Source organism: Typopeltis vanoorti, chromosome 4 (assembly GCF_054136105.1).
Source record: "Typopeltis vanoorti isolate ZY-2024b chromosome 4, IOZ_Tvanoo_1.0, whole genome shotgun sequence".
NCBI classification, from domain to species: domain Eukaryota; kingdom Metazoa; phylum Arthropoda; class Arachnida; order Uropygi; family Thelyphonidae; genus Typopeltis; species Typopeltis vanoorti.
The window spans coordinates 124,072,675-124,093,210 of NC_143552.1; the positions used below are offsets into that span (position 1 = coordinate 124,072,675).

Consider the following 20,536-nt stretch of genomic DNA (forward strand, 5'->3'; position numbering starts at 1 on the left):
TAATAAAAAAAACCTCCACGCAAATATTATGTATGTAATAAAAAAAATATCAGAAAGGAAACAAAAATCTGGTGCCCTGAGTGTAAAATTGTTTTGTGTGTTTACCCTTGCTTCAAGGTGTTCCACGCTGTTTAAGAATTTTAAATTCTGAACAGTATGAAATAAAAAATGTTTGTTTTCAAGGCCATCAAAACAGTCCTTTTCAGGACTACAAATATTGATAGAGGGATACCCGAATGCACTGTTTCTTTTTCATCTTGAAGGCTAATTTTTCAGTTCTTTTTTGACACAGAGAAACTGGAAAGAGTATTCCAGGTAAAGTATTTCATCAAAAAAATAATGAAATAAAATCTACCCTATATATATATATAAAATGATAAGCTTTTTTATGTCATGTTTATCGAAACGTTTTGAAACTCAGGGGCTACCCTGAGTGTCGAGTCTTCAAAATTCGAGTCATCAGAATTCAGTGGCTGAAACCCCTTTCGAGTTATCACAATTGAAGGAGAACTGGTCTACCATACCGGAACACGGGGGGTTGGGCATAGCCCCCTAGTTAATAAATGAAATATATAAATAATAACGGGAACATTTTCACCTTGCCAACACTCAACATTGATGTGATATGGGTTCCAAATTTCTTGTTTCGGAGATATATATACAGGGTGTTCGGGATAAATTTGACAGTTTCGTAAGGAAAAAGAAAATCTTCTTTGTATCTATTAAATTTAATGAATTGACAAAAAAACATCACACGCAGAGTTAATTACAATACTATCAACAAGATTTACTCAAAATAACCACCATTAGCATCGATCACAGCTTCAATTCTGCTTCGGAACCTCGAACAAGCTGATGCTACAGTCTCCCTGGGAAGGGCCGCAAAAACTGTTTTAATTTTATCCATTAACTGGGCTTTTGTATTACTGGAAGTGCGATTGGTGTCTTTTTCAACTGCGCCCCATACAAAATAATCCATGGGGTTAAGGTCTGGGGAGTTTGGAGGCCAAACATTTGGACTGGTGAAGTCGTAGAAATTTTCAGACAACCATTTTTGACTTTTCCCAGAGGTGTGGCAAGGGGCCGAATCCTGCTGCCATACATACGGCCTACCATTGGCTACCCTTGTTATCCAGGGCTTGACTACAGTTAGCAACTCCACGAACAAAGCCCGAATTCCAATGCCAGGGTTCTTCAACACCTGTTCCTGCAGATTTGCGAGGAATTCTGCTGTAAGAACGCAATCAGATCGTCTGCTAGGGATCTTTCTTCTTGCTACATCCTCGTAGTCACCATTGCAAGTCTCTAGTTCATGCCTGATTGTTTTTACTGTATTCAGGGAGCATTGGGCAGCAGTCGTAATATCCTTATTTTGATGGCGGGCACGAATCATCATGATACAAGTTATTCTCTTCCATGATTCAGGTGGGTTCCAGCTATCCATCCTTTCTGACATCTTGTATATGAATGAAGAAGGGTCCAAACTTTTAAATGAAGCGAAGTGTGTGTTAATACATGTAACTTACGGAAAAATATAATTAATTATAAATATGTCAAATTTATCCCGAACACCCTGTATATATATTACAAAGTTTTGTAATAAAAATTTCTGCTACAATGAAGTTTGGCAGAATCAACAATATTATTACCACCTTATTTCTGTTTCTCGCGTGGGAGAAAAACGGTAAAATGTCACTCTTATAATTATATGAGATGTTATAATGGCAAAAATAGTAAGAAAAAAGTCATTTGCAGTTTCTCTTCAAAACACAAAGAAAGAACATTGTAAATTCAGCCAGTGGAAAAGAAAATACTGCATATTTTTCTCCTGTTATCTGAATTTTTTTCTTATAGTTCAAAGAAGAAATCACTGCATATAACATGAAGTCTGCAAGAAGGAAAAAAATCTGGAAATTGGTTACATTATAACGAATAGAGAAATCATGTCAGAAAAATTATTCACGTATGATTCTAATCTCAGCAGACATAACATTTTCTTGTAGATTAGATATCTAAAGTAACTGAACCTTTGCTACTGTTTTATACTAAAATGAATGGGTATGTTCCCCAAGTGATTTACGTTTGTAACAGCTGTCTTGCGAACGATTTATGAAATAAATTATCTGAAATATCCGCAGATTGCTTAGGTCTATATCTCCCCCCCCCCAAAAAAAAAGAAGATTATGAAACGCATATGCACCTTTTCTTCGATAATAATTCAAATCCTTTTTTTCAAGATAATTGTATGATTTAATTTCTAACTTTTGATAATAAAAGTGAAACTGATCATTATAAATTAAGCAATTATTTTGGCATAAATAATGTATAAGCATGTAAACGAAATATCAGTATTTCTGTTAGAATATAGGTAATCAACAATCGAAAAGGAAACAAGACATTCTTGACATATTCTGCACTACAGCCTGGAGCACTTTAGTGTTCTCCCCTTTCTTCTCAATAGCACTGAGAGTAATAAGCCTTCAACGTTTCCTCCAGCTAAGAGGATATTACCAAGTACTTAGAAGACGTAGATTATTTCAGAAATAGCTTCCAGCAGCAGAAGTAATATTTAGATTTTTTTAAAGAAAAACAAACAAAAATAATACTACTGAACTTTCTTTTGTGTGGTATACATATAAACAATTTTGCATGGTGAAAATATAGCATATTATTTCTAAAATTTCACATAATTTCAGCGGGCAGTAGAACAGCTGGTTTTAGATTGCAAATAAATAGAACAGAATTAGAAGTTTCACAATACAATCTGATTGCCGTATATCTTTTGTAAAAATGGTAAAATTAAGTAATTGATTTTGAATGCTGTCTAGAAAAGCTTTCAAACCTGTGAGTTCTAGGAGAGGATAAGGAGTGGGGGAAGCATTAGAAAATCTTCAAAATGAAAAAGAATTTTGAATCATTCCGTATATGATATTTTTCCCATTATATTTTCAACATATCTATGAGGATGTGCACTAGATATTATCGTAATATGCATAATACAAATAAATAAATGACGAACACGAAGAATCACTGCTAAAATATCATTGGATATAAATTTTTGATACCAAAAAGACACAATCGGAAACCGAGTAATGCAATGTAGCATTTTAACATTTTTTTTTATTTTGTCTTTATGAATAACAAAAAATCGTTTCTTAAACTGAAATGTGATGATCCATATAATGCTATTTCGCTAGAAACGAAAGAAAAAGGACATATTTATTTCAAAAAATATTGTTTAAAAATATAAATATTTGACATAATATTTTCAAAGCAAACATTTGAAAATTCTGAAATTCGAAAAAAAATTATTCAATTGTTATACGTAAAGTGAAAGATCAATCAGTGCAACTCTTCCGGTGCACTGATTTGTAGAATTACCAGTATTTATAAGACGTAGATTATTTCAGAAATAGCTTCCAGCAGCAGAAGAAGTAATATTTAGATTTTTTTAAAAGAAAAACAAACACAAATAATATTAACAGAACTTTGAACTTTCTTTTGTGTGGTATGCATATAGACAATTTTGCATGGTGAAAATATAGCATATTATTTCTAAAATTTCACATAATTTCAGCGGGCAGTAGAACAGCTGGTTTTAGATTGCAAATAAATAGAACAGATTCAGAAGTTTCACGATACAATCTGATTGCCGTATATCTTTTGTCAAAATGGTAAAATTAAGTAATTGATTTTGAATGCTGCCTAGAAAAGCTTTCAAACCTGTATAGAAATTTAGAGTAGTTATGCAATTCAGTTCCAGGAGAGAATAAGGAGGGGGGGGGGGAAGCATTAGAAAATCTACAAAATGAGCAAAAATGTTGAATCACAAATATATGATATTTTTCACATTATATTTTCAACATATCTACGAGGTTATGCACTAGATATTATCGTAATATGCATAATACAAATAAATAAATAAATGACGAAGGGGAAGAATCACTGCTAAAATATCATTGGATATAAATTTTTGATACCAAAAAGACACAATCGGAAACCGAGTAAGGCAATTTAGCATTTTAACATTTTTTTTTAATTTTGTCTTATGAATAACAAAAAATCGTTTCTAAATCTGAAATGTGATGATCCATATAATGCTATTTTGCTAGAAACGAAAGAAAAAGGACATATTTATTTCAATAAATATTATTTAAAAATATAAATATTTGACATCATATTTTCAAAGCAAACATTTGAAAATTTTAAAATTCGAAAAAAAAAGTATTCAATTATTATACGTAAAGTAAAAAAAACAATCAGTGCATCTCTTCCGGTGCACTGATTTGTAGAATAAAATACACCAAATTCACTATCACTAAATAGATTCATTGCAAAAGCTGATCAGTGGGCATTTCAGGATTGATTTTTTTTTCGCATATGTGAAATTGGTTTCAATTTTTGGGAAGAGACACAATAAATCATTTTAGAGGCAAGAAAGGTCAAATAACTTAGGACAGTAAATGAAATTCTAAGCAACACAATAGACGTAAAGACAGGAGGAGGGGACACAAAGGTCACTCAGCAACAGTTAATCCACTAATGCTATAGAATAGCCGTAACGAGATTAACGGCGGAGGAAGGTAATGGCATGATAAAAGGTAGAATGCCAACGAAGTTTTGATCCATGAAAAAAGCTAGGGATTGTTGGATATTTCATCCACACTGGCCGGTTGGGAGGTTAAGGTATTCTTCCGCGATGAGTCATTGGTCTCTGGACGTTACAAGTGATGATAATAATAATTTTGAGAATTAATTGTGGCTTTCCAAGCTAACAGAAACTCTTTTTTTTTTTGCGCGTCTGTTAGTTTGGAACAATAACAATCTTTTCTCAATAACTTCAGCAATGATTGTTTATACTTATCCTATTTATCATGTGATTTTTGAGATCGATGTCCTTTCCTAAATTTTTTGGTATGGTGTATTGAGAATTTATCGTTTTAAGTGTTTCACAAAATGCATAAGAATCTATAAGAGTGATTTTGTCCATTTCCTTACCCATTTATTTGGTGCTCTGACTGGATAGCTTTTATCCAAACGCAGCATTTGCAATTGATACAAAATTTGCCGAGCCATTCCAATTTTTGTTTAAAGCAGACATGTTTCACGGAATCAAAGGGGCAACGTTTTAAATTACACATTTTCAAAAATCCGCCGTGGCTTTGAAATTGAAATTGAATCAGTTCAGGGAGTTATCACGCACACAAGGATTCCTTTGTAGTTCAACGTTGATTTCAGTCGAAGCATTCTATTGGGAAAATTTGACAAAACGATTAGAAATTATATTCATAATTCCTTGCGTATGAATGGAATTTAATGAAGCGTTTAGGACCTCCATTACAATTCGATATTTCAATTTTCCTTTCAATTATACCATTTTGATTCCCACAATATGATTTCCGCTCATGAAAAATTATAAGATAATTCTACAATAGTAGCGTGAATGTATTAAGGAATTTTTCTAGCTTTTATTAGGGCTAAACGGCCTTGGCTTCCCTCAAGGGAAGCCAATGCCGTTTAGCCCTAAGTAAATTTTGAAGACAGCAGAGCAGTTAGAATTCTCATCTTTTAATCACGTGTTGCTGTCCCAAAGATAACAATGATTTTAACTCGCATTCAGAGAAGATCGTACGCAGAAAACTGCCGCCATCCCATGTTCCCTAACCCCTAACACTATACATTATTGTGAAATTGAGCTAATTCTACGGTCTATTTTCTTAAGTTACGGGAATCTAAATTTGAATTTCCTGTAGGAAAAATAAAAACGTATTTCCCGTGCTAGAGATTGACTGACTTTGAAACAACTCAAAGAAAGACAGAAAAATGTTCCGATAGTTAGCAGCTATAATGGAACCTCTAACGGTCTTTCTTCTGGCAGCTTAGCGCTATGGATGCAAACGACAATTCGGCAGTACTTCTCGGAATAATCTCTAAAATATCATTATGCAAATATCTTTAAATGCTTTCTATTTATGACTGATGTTTGCACTCATTAAATTGTGATCCCCAATGTATGATTTCTATTTTTCTTATCTGAAAATCTAATTCTTTAAAATCCAACCACGTTGCTGTTTTTTCTTATCACCTCTTTTACTGGTTTCAATTTTATGCTAAAATTCATGTTAGTAGTTGATATGATCGCTTCTTAATTCTTCCAACGTTGTTCTTGGTTCAATTTTAAGTTCATTTCTTCTCATTCATGTGATTTTCGTACGAAAAGTTATTTCATTTCCCTCCTTTATTTTCTATTAATTGAAAATTGTGTTCTCTGATGTTCAGCATTACCATTTAACTACTTCTAGAAGTCTTCACAGATCATTTATATGATTGTTTAATCCTTCAATCGTATCCGACTCTTGGTAACCTTGTAGGCAAGTGTTTTTGCCACAAAGCGTTACTATTTTTTTCTGAGGTTTTAATATTTATTTTTTGGATTAGAAATGAGAATCTCGCGAATTAGTTATTAATTGATCATCATTTTTATACAATTATTTCTGTAATAGTTAATTTCCTCTGCATTAATACGTAGAATTTTAAACAAAATAAGACATAAATCATGAAGATTCAAACGTTTTGCCACAAAGCAATCTCACTTTTATATAAAGTGAGATTTTTTACAGGGTAGTTCACCGTTGCTTTCCCCCAACCCCTGACCTCTATTTTATCTGGGCTAGGGACCGGCATATAGCTGACGAATCAGACCTATGGCTGGAACGTAAGTATTCATGGGTGCAATCCATGTGTGTTCAGGGGGCCGGTTTGCCACTTCTGAGGGACGAAAAACTCCCTCTACTCCGTATGAGATCGGCTAATTCACCTTCAGTCAAAAGAGACCAGGTAAAGGTTCCTCATGTCACTGACGGGAATAGAACCTAGGTCTTTCCGACCAAAGGGTTTCGTCTATACCGACTGAGATACGGAGACTCTATCATTTATATATACCATTTCAATTAAATCAAAACATTAAAAGGCAATTAACCGGCTGGCAACAAGATACATTGTAAGTACGCTCGCTCGTCATCACAAACTTATCCATTCCTTTGTGTTCACGTTTGAGCAAAGACACCTTAGATAGCACAGTTTCTTATACTAAAAATAAAAATACAGGAATTAAATCCTCGTCGCATTTTATTCCTTCAAGAAGGCCCCCCTCTCTATTCTTTTAGAAGATTTGTCTATCAGTTCTGTCATAGATTTTTCTGAACTGAGCGGCTAAAACCCAAGGTTTGAGAAGAAGAAGAAGAAAAAATTGCCCTAAAGCTCTACTTGCTTAGGACAAAGATCAAAGGACTGTAATCGGTGATTCGAAGCAAAGCATGAAGGGGAAGTATCATGAAACTGCATAGGAATCCTTTCTGCTATATTTTAATATAAATATAGTTATGATTGTTCTTATATAAAGTGAAAAGTTTACTTCACTTATTTTCATTTTCTTAGTTCATTAAATACTTACTTATTTCTCTAAAATACAAATAACCATGTTTTGCTACCATGACTGATTATATGCAAGTAATAATTTACAAATTATTTTTATATCTCTCTATTTTTTTTTTTTCAGATGTTGGCCATAATGATTGGAATAGGACTAGTGGTAATAGTTGTAATAATTGGTAAGTACTTTTGTCTACATCTAAATATCCGGAAACAAATGATCATAACTGACAAATAGAAAAAAAAATTAAGTGTATTTTTTACTTCCCAACTTCTGTTCTAAAATTTTGAATCTTCATGATTTATGTCTTATTTTGTTTAAATATCGTCGCTATAAATCATAATAATTATTCTACGTAATCATTCAGAGGAAATTAACTATTATAGAAATAATTGTATAAAAAATGATAATCAATTAATACCTAATTAGCAAGATTCTCATTCCTAATCCAAAAAATAAATATTAAACCTCAGAAAAAATTTTTTTTAAAAAAATACTGAAACCAGAGTATGGCGGGATCGAGTCTGAAGGCGATGTGAAATATTATGAGCAGCGTGATGATGTTCGCAGAATAACAATTTTGTCCTTGTCCTTTTCGGATTACACAGTATTTTAAGCACTACATATTCTTTTCATGTACGAAAAATATTGATTGGCTCAGCACAGCACAGAATTTAACCCATAAAGATAGCTGAGAAAAACATGAGACATCGACCATTTTAACGTATAGCCTACACTGGCTCTCGAGTGTGAATGGATGTCTTTGCAGGAGATAACCGGAGAAGTGAGCTACTTCAGGGAAATGCACATCAATACCTTAAGTGCCCTCTCTGTTGTCGGTTCTTTCTTCCCTAGATATCGTACACAAGTGGCAGTTTGGCGCATGCGCCAAACTGCCACTTGTATATGTGGGAAGAATATAGGAAATAGTTGTTGTTTTTTTTAATTAATTAATTATGCATTTATGTTGGAAAAATTCCATGTGTTAAACCTATATGCGTGAAATATTCAAATTTATGCAAGTAATTGACTGAAATATCAGAAGAAAACACGCTCAAGTGTCAGCGAAATGATGTTTGAAACGATTTTATTTGTGTATCTGTGAGAAATGTTTGTGCGGATGTGTTTGTGTGTCTTTATGTTTTACTTTTAAATTAAACTTAACATAACAAAACTTAACATCTTCATTCAATACAACTTACTGTCTCTAAAAGAATTTGTGTATCTTTACAGTCCGTTGTTTCTAGACCAAAAAAGATTTTATATTTTTATAGAGAATTCCTGTAAAAAAGTTTGTCTTATCAAAGGCCCACTAATTTATGAGTCAAAAAATGTCTGCTGTCGCTGTAATTGCTAGATGATCATTTTCTGTTTTCAGCAGCAAAGATCATGCAGGGCCTAATTAACAGAACGTAAATGTAGGGCGTAATTCCCTCCTACCCAAGATAGGCAGTGGGGAACATTTTGCATAATAAACTCGCAAAAAGCCACGTGTTAGATGCATTCATCTCTGCGCAGTTCTGGTAAGAAAAGTCAAGTACACCGATTGCTGATATATAAAAACAGAGCGAAAAGTTTTTTACTAGTTTGAAAAATAAATTGAATTATTCAAAAATTTTCATTATTATTATTATTATTCTTATCATCATCATCATCATCATCAGAAACCTCTAGGGAGTCAAGGACTCCACACATCGCCCACACCAGCTGCCATACCTTCTTCCAGGAACACCTTCACCCTAGAGATGCACTCACTATGAGTACTTCAACAAGCAGACTGTTCTGTAAGAAAAAAATCTCGCTCACACTCCTTTCTTAACAGCACACAAACTTAACTTCCATGGATGCACCTTATCCTCTCTCCACCTTCAGTGTATAATGAAAAATTTTATGACCCGAATATTCTATACCATTCTTTCAGAAGTTTATAGACTTCTATCTTATCACCCCTTCTCCTGTTTACCTGTGTCTGGAGTCCACATATTCTGCATATATCCTCATAATCTATATAACATAATCCTGATGTCATCTTTGTAACTCTCCTTTGCACCCTTTCTGAGGGTTTTTATCCCCTTGGAATCAAATCTGGGCACAGTAGTCTGCAGTCGTATCAAGGTAAAAATAATAATAGTAGTAGTAGCTTCTTTTTCCATACAATATAGTATTCGCTTCTGCATCCTCTGAGTACTATTGTTTTTGATATGTGACAAATGAACTGCAAATTTCCATCCACCATAACTCCCACCAGTTCTCCAAGTATAATCCCATCAGTATAATAATATGCCGTCGGAAATCTAATCACGCCAAAAGTGCAAAACTTTACACCTACTAACACTGAATTTATATTCATTATCTTTAATTTCTCAGTTACAGCTTATTCAAATTATTCTTTTAAGTGTTGCATTTCAATAGCATCCTTAATTTGCCCTGTCTCTCTTTGCATCATCAGAAAACAACCGTACATCTCTTGTCAGGTCCTGCCCAATATCCTTAATGTGTAGAATCGAGAATGGTCCAAGGACTGATCCTTGGAGCATACCACTAGTTATCTTAATCTTGCAGATTCATCTCCTCCGTTATACATTCTGATATCCGTCTGTCAGCCACTCACTTATCCAACTCAATCATTTCTATCGCAATCCCATATTTTCTAGTTTATGTAACAGCCTTTGGTGTAACATATCACAAATCAAATATCACAAAGTCACATAGCAAATCATCTTTAAAAAAAATATTTTCTCTTAATGACTCACGAAAACATTTCACCTAGTATGCTTACCCAAGTTCGCTTTACAGACTATTCTGATTAACTTGTGTTGAGTACCTCGTTTAGAACCTTTTTTTTAAAAAATCACATCGTAACTTTGATTCACAATTACAATGTGATTATTAGTGGACTACTAATCACTAAAGTGGTCCACTACTTTGAAAAAGTGGTGGACAAAAATTCCTAAAAGAGATCGTACTAGACTGACTCCTCTTTTCTTTTATATAACATAAACTCTTATTTAAATTGTTTCATGGTCTTCATCCCTCAAACAAGTTTAAAGTTGTTAAAAAAAAAAGGGGACATGCATCGTATTTCAAATAAAAATTCTTCATCAGCGCTCGTGGAAATAGTAGATCAAATATTAAAGTTACTGAACTCTTCAGAAGATCGTCTGTCGTTCTTTTGTGAACGGTAAGTTTTATTGGTAGGCATTTGAAAATTGAAATTATTTTCAGATAACCGATAGCAGTCAAGATGAGTTTATGGCTATCTATGAAGTATCGGGGGGTGGGGGGGGTACAAGCACGGCAGACAACTAATGACATTTCGTGATCCTAAATCCTAGCACTCGTACTGTTGTCTAAAATAGTGTGAACTGTACGTTACGGTAGTTTATTATTATTATTATTGTTATTTTATTCTCATAATTGATACACAGTCAAATCAAGATATCATATAAACAAAAATTTGACTGGTGATTCAAAATAATTCAGATTCTACCTATTCTAAGAATAGTCCGTTAGGTAGCGTCGTAAAATATGGACTGTTCCAAGTAATGCTGTTTTTTGTAGGTCATATGGGGTCACTTCATTGATTTTTAATTGCGGTAAATAGTTGGACAGCTTCTTTGAAGTTGCACCAAGTGCACCGATAACTATCGGGATGACTTTGGTGTGTTTAAGCCAGAGTCGGCCAACTTCGATTGCCAGATCTCGATATTTAGTCATTTTTTCCAGTTCTTTGTTGTTAATGTTGTTATCACTGGGTACTGTAATATCGATAATCCAAACCTGTCGATGTTCGATAATTGTGATGTCAGGTCTATTGTGTTCCAAACGTCGATCAGTTTGTATTCTAAAGTCCCAGAAAATTTTTGCTGTTTCGTTTCGTTTTCCAATACGGTCTCGATTTTATGCTGCCACCAGTTATCAGAAGTAGGAAAGCCATATTTTTTGCAACATGTCAATGAATTATTTTGGCCACTTCATCATGGCGGTATTATTATTATTTCTAGTAGTATTAGTATAATATTAGTATATTATTAATATATTAGTAATATTATTAGTATTACTATTATTATTACTATTATTATAATTATTAATTATTAAGTCTTGAGGACAAAAGCTCGAGTTTCCGGATAGAAGTAACTGGCAGATATAACATGAATAATAACAATAATAACTTTAAATAATATTTTTATTTAAGCTAATTTTTATACAGTGTTAATAAACTTTCAGCCGAAACGTACACATGAATGAATGAATGTAGCTCGCCTCTAGAAAATTTAACGTTTGAACCCTTTGAACCCTCAAAAGTGATCCCTCTCTCTCTCCGAACGGTATTTGATTGGCTTTGTCGAGAACGTGCTCTTCGAAAGGTCGTCAGTATTTAAAATGTTAATCAATTAAAATATTATTAATTGGTTATAAAATGTTTTTTTACACTGCTTGCAATATTCTAACTAAAGACTTCCTAAAACTAGCGAGACCATATTTTGCTAAGAGACATCAGCATTGATTTACCCTAAATTAATCATTATTCCGCAAAACTCCTTTTACTCAATGTTTTTCTTTCTGGTAGTCCTTTTGAGAATTATAGGTTCTAATCTTCCTGTAAGTAACTCAGAACAAAACCAAGTTTGATTCTGAATTACTTACAGGAAGATTAGCACGAAACCGAGAAACGTCTCTATGAAAGAGACGTTTCTCGGTTTCGTACCATTTGCCATATAATTTCTACATATACTCGTAATAGTAATAGTGCTGAACTTATTGACTGAGCATAGAGTTCGAGTATATTGTCCCACTAACAGGATCTCCGAACTAAAAGTCCGAATTTCATTTTGGCATATATGAATGCGAATATCTCTAGAGGATAAATGAATTTCGCTACTGGTGTGAGACGATCTATCTCTCTCCTTTCCTTCTGTTACAGACGAGTTGGGTCTCCTCCTAATGAGGAGTCACGGCGAAATAATGCAGCCGGCACGCCACTCCTCTGCTGCATCTCTAATGGAGGTATTCATGACTATAGTCCGTGTGTGTTCAAGGGCCGGTTTGCCTGCTTGCGGGATGAAAACCCCCCAGCTAAACTGGGGGGGGGGACCATACTGCACGCGCCCAAGATCGGCTAACTTGGCTGTGGCTGAGGAAAATCCTTGAGCTCCTCACGTCTCCTACGGGAATCGAACCTAGGACACTCCTTCCCCAGGCATATGTAGGCTGTACGCTTCGCAACCATATGCCTGGGGTACAGCCACTAGGCTAATCGCGCGGACGGTGTAATGCTAAATGAGCTAGAGCGACTACTGGCAGCCAGACCTATCTTAACGATCTCCTGGCTATAGACACACGAAATTACAAGCTATGCAATCACCAAATGGTCCTTTTCAGGACCACAAGAAAAGAAGAGAACACAAGAAAAGAAAACTAGGTGCTAATTTTCGGATTTGCCAACTCAACATTGAAGGAATCAGCTTTGCTAAAAGTCAATATCTCTCAAAAATCCTTCGAGAAAATGATGTAGACATAGCTGTCATTCAAGAGACCCACACATCTAATGAACAACAATTGAAATCTAGAGGAAAATTGCAGGGTACGATATACATCATCACCAAGCTCATGGCTGTGCAACTTATGTATGCAATAATATAGAGAATGGCCACTTAATATCAGCAAATATTAATCAGAATATACACACAATCATAGCCAGAATTGAAGATCTCACAGTGATTAACATCTATATGCCTCCCCTGGTAGAATGGCCACCTGAAGTAATTCCCAAATCTCCACATCCTACTATTTACATAGGAGATTTTACCAGCCATCTCAACGTGTGGAACTACAATAATAATGATGCAAATTGTGAAGCATTAACAAACTGGGCTGAGCAAAACAATCTTAGCTTAATATTTGATGCAAAGGACAAAGGAACCTTTAAGGCTGCAGCATGGAAGAGGGAATACAACCCAGACCTCTGCTTTGTTACCCAAAATTTGCAAAATCAACCGATAAACACAACAAGACAAGTCCTTGAAATTAATTAATTAATTAAAATGATCATTTAAAATTAATTAATTAATTAAAATGATCATTTAAAATTAATTAATTAATTTAAAATGATTTATTTAAAAAAAAGTCCTTGAAGATTTTCCACACAGCCAACATCGCTCAATATTGGTAGAAGTAGGAATACAAATACCAATAATACTGTCTATTCCACGACCAAGATGGAATTTTAGAAAAGCGAACTGGCAGGATTTTTCACAAGAACTGGATAAAATAGTAAGATGGATACCGCCTGTGAGTGAAAATTACAAAGATTTATTGGAGCAGTCATATCGACAGCGAAGAAATATATTTCAAGGGGTTTCTAAAAGGAATACATACCTGGCTGGAATAAAAGACTGGGAAGAGCTATACCAAGTCTACGTAGAATCTGATGACTGTGACATAGCTGACGAATTACTCCAGAAGCTTGATAATGGGCGCAGAGAAAAATGGATAAAAACTAGAGAAAACTTAGATTTTAAAAAATCATGTAGAAAAGCATGGAGCCTATTAAATAAGTTAGGTGGAAGTAACCCAATCACTCGTAAAGATCCTTTGGTGACTCCAGATCAAATTGCTTGTCGAATAACCTCGCTGTCTAGAGCCCCTCGAAATCATCAACACACGGAAAGTTAAACGAACACTCAAAAACTTACGACAAAGTGCAGATGGCAGTTCCCAATTGTCAAGAGAATTTACCACAGACGAAATAACTGAGGCCTTGAAGGAGGTGAAAACTAGCAAAGCACCAGGCTTTGATGGTGTTCACCCTGAATTCTTGGTAAACTGTGTAAAAAATGCTCGTCAATGGTTATAAAGATTCTTTTCTCACATTTTAAGGACCGGAAACTTTCCAACAGCCTTCCAGAGAACCAAAATAATAGTCATATTAAAACCCAACAAGCCTCAAAATCAAGTAGAGAGCTACTATCGCCCAATTGCGCTCCCCAGTTACTGTTATAAGCTCCTCGAGAGACTCCTCCTTAACAGAATTGGGCCAAAAATATCTAAAGTTATCCCTATTGAGCAAGCAGGCTTTAGGACTCAACGTAGTTATATCGAAGCAGGCTTCCAGAGATGTTTGAAAACCTCTGTTGTGTTTGTTGACCTTACTGCTGCATACGACACGTATGGAAAGAGGGGGATGCTATACAAGCTGATACAAGTCATACCATGCCAATCCATCATGACTTATTGGTAACATGCTTTCTGACAGGTTCTTCCATGTGGTACTGGGAAACAAAATGAGCAAACTGAGAAAGCTGAACAATTTGCTCCCACAGCGCTCAGTATTAGCACCAATTTTATGCAACTTGTATACATCTAATCTACCGAAAACGGTCAAAAAAATTTGCCTATGCTGATGACATAGCCCTCGCCATCCAATACAAGAGCATTGAAGTAACAGAAAATATTCTCACAAACGACCTTAGAACCATTGGGGAATACTTTCATAAATGGAGATCAACACCAAACCTCAATAAGACTGAGGTTAACTCTTTCAACCTAAACACCAAATTGGAAAATAGGAAATTTCAGGTCAGCTTTAACAACAGAAAGCTGCAGCACCAAGATTTCCCTAAATATCTGGGTGTTACCCTGGACAGAACACTATCTTTCAAAAGACATCTGGAGAATCTCTCTTTAAAGATCAGAACCCGTAATAACATCATATAAAAACTGTATGGTTCTACATGGGGATCTTCTGTTATTACACTGCGATACTCCACGTTGGCCTTAGTCTACTCTGCGGCAGAATATTGTTCACCAATATGGCTAAAAGGTCCTCATATCAAGAAAATCGACACGCAAATAAATGCAGCGATGAGGACAATAACAGGTTGTGTCAAATCCACCCCCTCTACTGGCTTCCAACTTTCAGCAATATTGCACCACCTAACTTACGCAGACAAAATGCTCTAGTAAAAGAATGCAAAAAAATAAACGGCAATCTCCTGTTGCGATACATGAAGACCTCCCATATATAAACATGAATCGCCTTAAATCTCGATGGTCTCCACTAATACTGGCTGAAGAACTAGTCAATAGCAATTTCAATGTTAATTCAAAATGGCTAGAAACTTGTAAAGAAAAATCGCCACCAGACTTAAACAAGTATATCCTTCCCCACCAAAATCCAAAAGGGATTGAGCTTCCACGTCACCTATGGAAAAGCCTAAATAGGATACGCACAGGACATGGTATCTGTGCAGAAACTATACAAGTGGGGAAGATCACCTACACCCCAATGTGACTGTGGTGCCATACATCAAACCATCCGGCACATTGCGGAGAACTGCAGCATAAGAGCCTACCCTGGTGACCTGAGAGACTTTTTTGAGGCAGATCCTTCAGCTCTTCTTTGGCTATCTGAACTAGACTTAAAATTTTAGACTTTTTTTTACCTGATATTTGTATATGTGCATTAATTGTTTCATTTTTATTGTCTTCACAAATATGTATTTATATATTCTGATGTCATGTGTCTTTATTATGTCATACGCTAAATAAAAATAATGCCATACTGTTTATTGGAGAGCTTAAAAGGCTTGAAAAATAGTACAATATTAGGTTTCTAGAGCAGAGTTCCCGTATTATCTAACCCTTATTTTTCTCACAACAGTAAAATATTTTATTGGTTTCAAACCTTACTTGAGTGAGATCGTACATTAAAAATAAAATCAAATAGTGAGTCTTTCCTCGCAAAGTCTATTCAGCATTTCCTTGTTGTATTTATTTTATTTTATTTTATTTTATTTTATTTTATAAAAGATTATTTGAAAGAACTTAAAGCAGAAATCTTGCCTCGTATCAAAACGTTTACAATAAAATTTAGTTTCTTGTCAAATTTGCGTCTGACTAATTTTTCATTACTTTTACATCAACACACTAAACACTAAACCAATCTGTAAATACTGCACAAAGGGCGCCTCGAGCGGTAGTACTACCTGAGTGTGTAAAACCAATTTATTATTATTATTATTATTATTATTATTATTATTATTATTATTAAGATAGACCTCCAAGGAGTCAGTAACTCATCGAAGGAGGCTATTCATTCACGCTACTTGCACACACAAAATCCAACTGCAATCCATTCCTATACATACGTGTATATAATTTTTTTTTTTATGTTGAGCCCATACACAGGAGATTGGTTAGCCAACCTATAGTACATTAGTACTGTTTCGAAAAGGAGGAATTTGTTTATATTTGATTTGAATGACTTTAAATTGTATTCCTTGGGAAACACAGCAGGCGGGAGACTGTGGAACAGTCTCCCACCTGCATCTTCCTCCTTCATCCCCACAGCAGTTGCAGGGATGAAGAAAGAGGAAAGGAACTTGTTCTGTTTGTTTCTAGGTGTACTGTGAAGGGATTTTGTGCAGCAGCTGCACGCGTTCCAATGAGCGGAGGAATTATTGAGGAATTACTGAGCGGAGGAATTATTGATGTTATTTCGAATGAGCATCATGGAAATATTTTTAGAATATGCATACTACAGAGACCATACGTCTGTGTGAAAGTGGGGGGAAGAGTTGGTAAGGGATATATCATTGATAAGTCTAATTGCTTTCCTCTGTATTGAGTCGAGCATTTTGAGAGAGCTTTTAGGGGCCCCACCCCATATGTGGAAGAAGTATTCAATAGCTGAGCGGATTTGTGATTTGTATAATGTTAGTAGCTGTTCAGGGATGAAGTAATGTCTTGAGTGAAAGAGAAATCCTAGTTTTTGTGAGGCTGAGGATACAATGGTTATGATATGTTTATGCCAGGAGAGGTTTGATGTGAAGGTGATTCCAAGAAGCGAAATCTCCAACTGTCTGGAAATGTGGGTATCGTCAAAAAGGATACTGGGAAAAAATGGTCTTTTTTATGGGAAATAGTATAGAATTGGGTTTTATTGGCATTGAAATTTATGAGGTTATCCGAACCCCCATTTTAGGATGACTTGGAGATCAGAGTTGAGGGCGGCAGTGGTTGTTGATGTTCTGTAGGTTGAGGTGATTTGTGAAGGGTAAGGCTTATCAAATGCAAGAGAGGAGTGAGTGTGCTGTCGTCTGCAAAACTGTGTATTGGATTGGAGGTCAATTGCAGTAGATCATTGATATATAGCAGGATGGGGTTTGGTGAGAGGTCAGAACCTTCTGGGACCCCAGCATTAATTGAGTGGTGAAAGGATAGGGGGCCGTCCACCATCACATGCAATGTGTGTCCAGACAGAAAGCTGACAATCCAGCTACAAAAATCGTGGGTGAGACCAAATGATGGTAGTTTTCCTAGTATGCCTTTGTGCCAGACCCGGCCAAAGGCTTTTGAGATATCTAGTGCAACCACCTAAGATTCGCCAAACCTCTCCATAGCATTTGTCCAGAGACTGGTGACGTATGTGAGTAGATCTCCTGTTGATTGGCAGTGGCGGAATCGATACTGGAGGTCATTTATTTGGTGAGTGTCTTCAAGATAGTATAGGAGTTGGGAATTGATGATTTTTTTCATTACTTTTGGCAGGACTGAGGTAAGCGAGATAGGCGGTAATTCGATGGCAGTGACTTGTCACCCTTCTTGGGAATGGGCTGAATATAGGCCAATTTCCAGTTTGTGGGATAGATTCCAGTGGATTAAGAGAGTATATATTGGTGCACAGGATAGGGATCAGTTCTGGAGCACAAACCTTCAGAACATTTGGGGGAATGCCATCAGGGCCAGGAGACTTTTTTGAGACTTTTTGTGTCTAATTTCGACAGTATTTTTCTGATTTCATCCTGGCAAAAGGATATAGGGGCATTGCATGTTGGGTGTCTGGAATGGTTGGGGGACATTTACCATCGTCAGTTATGCATGCATTTGAAGCAAAGTATGAAGCCAGAAGATTGGCTTTTTCTGTGGGTGATGATGCAGTAGAGCCAGCTGGGTATGATAAGGGTGGAAATAATGTTGGTCAGAAGTTACGGTAATTGCTTTGTCGAGAGACCAAAAGGCTCGACTGCCGTTTGGACAGGCTGATAATTTTCTGCTTTTTGCTCTTTCGAACTCTGTTTTGGAAGTGTTGATTGTTTTTTTTTTCATCTATTACGGGCTTCGGTGTAATCTTTGAAGGAGGATGATGTTCTTGATTTCAGCTAGTATATTGAGTGTTCATTTTTATGACGTTATGACAAAGAATCCTAGTCCAGCTAGCAAAATCAAACCAAGATTCAATAAACAGGGAAGATATATTTTGATAAATAATGTTGTCTGAAAACTGCCATACACAACCTCATTCATTTCTTGTTCAGATTATGATTTCACCTTGCAAAAAATACTAGTTGTGGTGGTGGAGGAAGGCGGTAGATGGCATTGATGGAGATGATTCGTAGTAGAGGTTCGGTGTTGTGGTTGAGACAGTTGTAGATGTCCTCCTTCGATGAGTCTTCGGACTCCTTGGCGTTATTATCATATATATATCTGTCCTATATCAGTCAGACATATGATGCATTATCATTCTGGAAGATAGTTTTTTCTTCACGAACCAATGCAACATCGCAGAATACATGTATTCTGCTACAAACCTGCCAGTAGGCCTATTGATAAAACGACGGTGGAAATGCAATACTCTTAATTTTAGCCAGAAAGGCATGCATTATACTCTGATACCGCCTCAGACAGACTATCGATGGAAAGTATGGCATTGATCCGTAATCGTGATTATAGATCACATCACGATGACCTTCAATTTGAAGGGTGTCTTTTGTCGTTCTTCTCTCTGTGTATCTGGAACATCATACGTGTTACAGTTTAGGCAGGGGATGTTTCACCTTCTTGTGTACAGCTTAACTACTGTGGGTTGTGAGTCTCCATAGCTTAGTCGGTATAGACGAAGCTCTTTGACTTCTTCTATACCGACTATACCATCTAAACGTCTTTGGCCCTTTAGTCATCTTTCGACTAAAGGTTAACCGATCTCATACAGAGGTAGGGGGGTTTTCGTCCCCCAGAAGAGGAAAACTGGCCCCGTGAAGACACACATACGGATCTATAATCATAAAAATATACTTAATCCCTCATTAAGAGGGCTCAACCCGACCTTAGGGACGTGTGGAGAAAGGGGGGAAACCCCATACGAAATAAATAAAATAAATACTGTGAGTTGTGATCAACCAGGAGCCGTATTAGAGACGGAGGCACCCAATCGTTGAGCCTCAACAATCATGATTTTTTTCGAACTCTGTGATATCGTTATTCTTCCCCTTGACTTCAACTTGAACGCCCCGGTTTAGACAATCATATACCCAATTAAACCTCGCTAGCATGTAGTACTACTGTACACTTACTGTAGTATGCTGGTCGAATTTCACTAGGAATGAAAAGTGGTCGTAATTCAATGTTTATACTTCTTTAATATTTCAGTTAAAAGAAATTTACTTTTTTAACTGAAGAAAATCGCATTTTAATGTAAAACTAATTGTATAATTGTTAGAAACTTGTATTTTAAAAAACTATTTATGGAAAGAAAATTAATTACCTATTTTTTTTCTTTTATTTTCAGTATGGGCAGTCACAAAAAGTGGTTGAATTGTCATAGTTGGGCAAACCAGGACTTCCAGTAAACAAAAAAGGAGAAGAGAAAAAAAGAATAGAAAGAAGGTGTTTATTTTCCATTTCTCCCGAAGTTACAAATGTATTCTTGTTGAATGTGGTTTTCAATTTCTCTTATTTAGTATATTTCTCCATATACATTATCCGACATCTGACTGTGGTAATATGAACATACATATTCTTTGGGCCTATGCATATAAACATTTTTAGTGTATGTGTGTGTGTATGCTCGCGCGTTCGCGTACGTGCGTGCGTGCGTGCGTGTGTATTTATCGATATGCATGTGTATTTATTTCAGTAGATGTGGTGTATTTTTCTGGCAAATCTCACTTTCTTAGTGCCACTTTATATAGAGATGAGGGAGTTATAAATATTTAATATTCGTAGGTTCGTTCTAAGTAGAGTTCATTTAATCCCGAAGTCGTATATTTGGCTTCATGATCTATAAGTGAAATTGGAGTTAATTAATGGTTTACTAGCAAATTC

The 20,536-nt window shown here is 35.7% G+C and overlaps 1 protein-coding gene across 1 annotated transcript in view; it reads left to right on the forward strand.

The window, feature by feature from the left end:
* The window catches only part of LOC150107651 (vesicle-associated membrane protein 3-like), a 64,295-nt gene extending 44,200 nt beyond the window's left edge, over positions 1–20,095 (forward strand). The window contains exons 5-6 of the mRNA XM_090392157.1: positions 7,559–7,610; positions 20,001–20,095. Of these exons, the coding sequence (XP_090248283.1) occupies positions 7,559–7,610; positions 20,001–20,026 (78 nt within the window). The 3' untranslated portion in view covers positions 20,027–20,095. The remainder of the gene's footprint in view (positions 1–7,558; positions 7,611–20,000) is intronic.
* Positions 20,096–20,536: the final 441 nt, after the last annotated feature.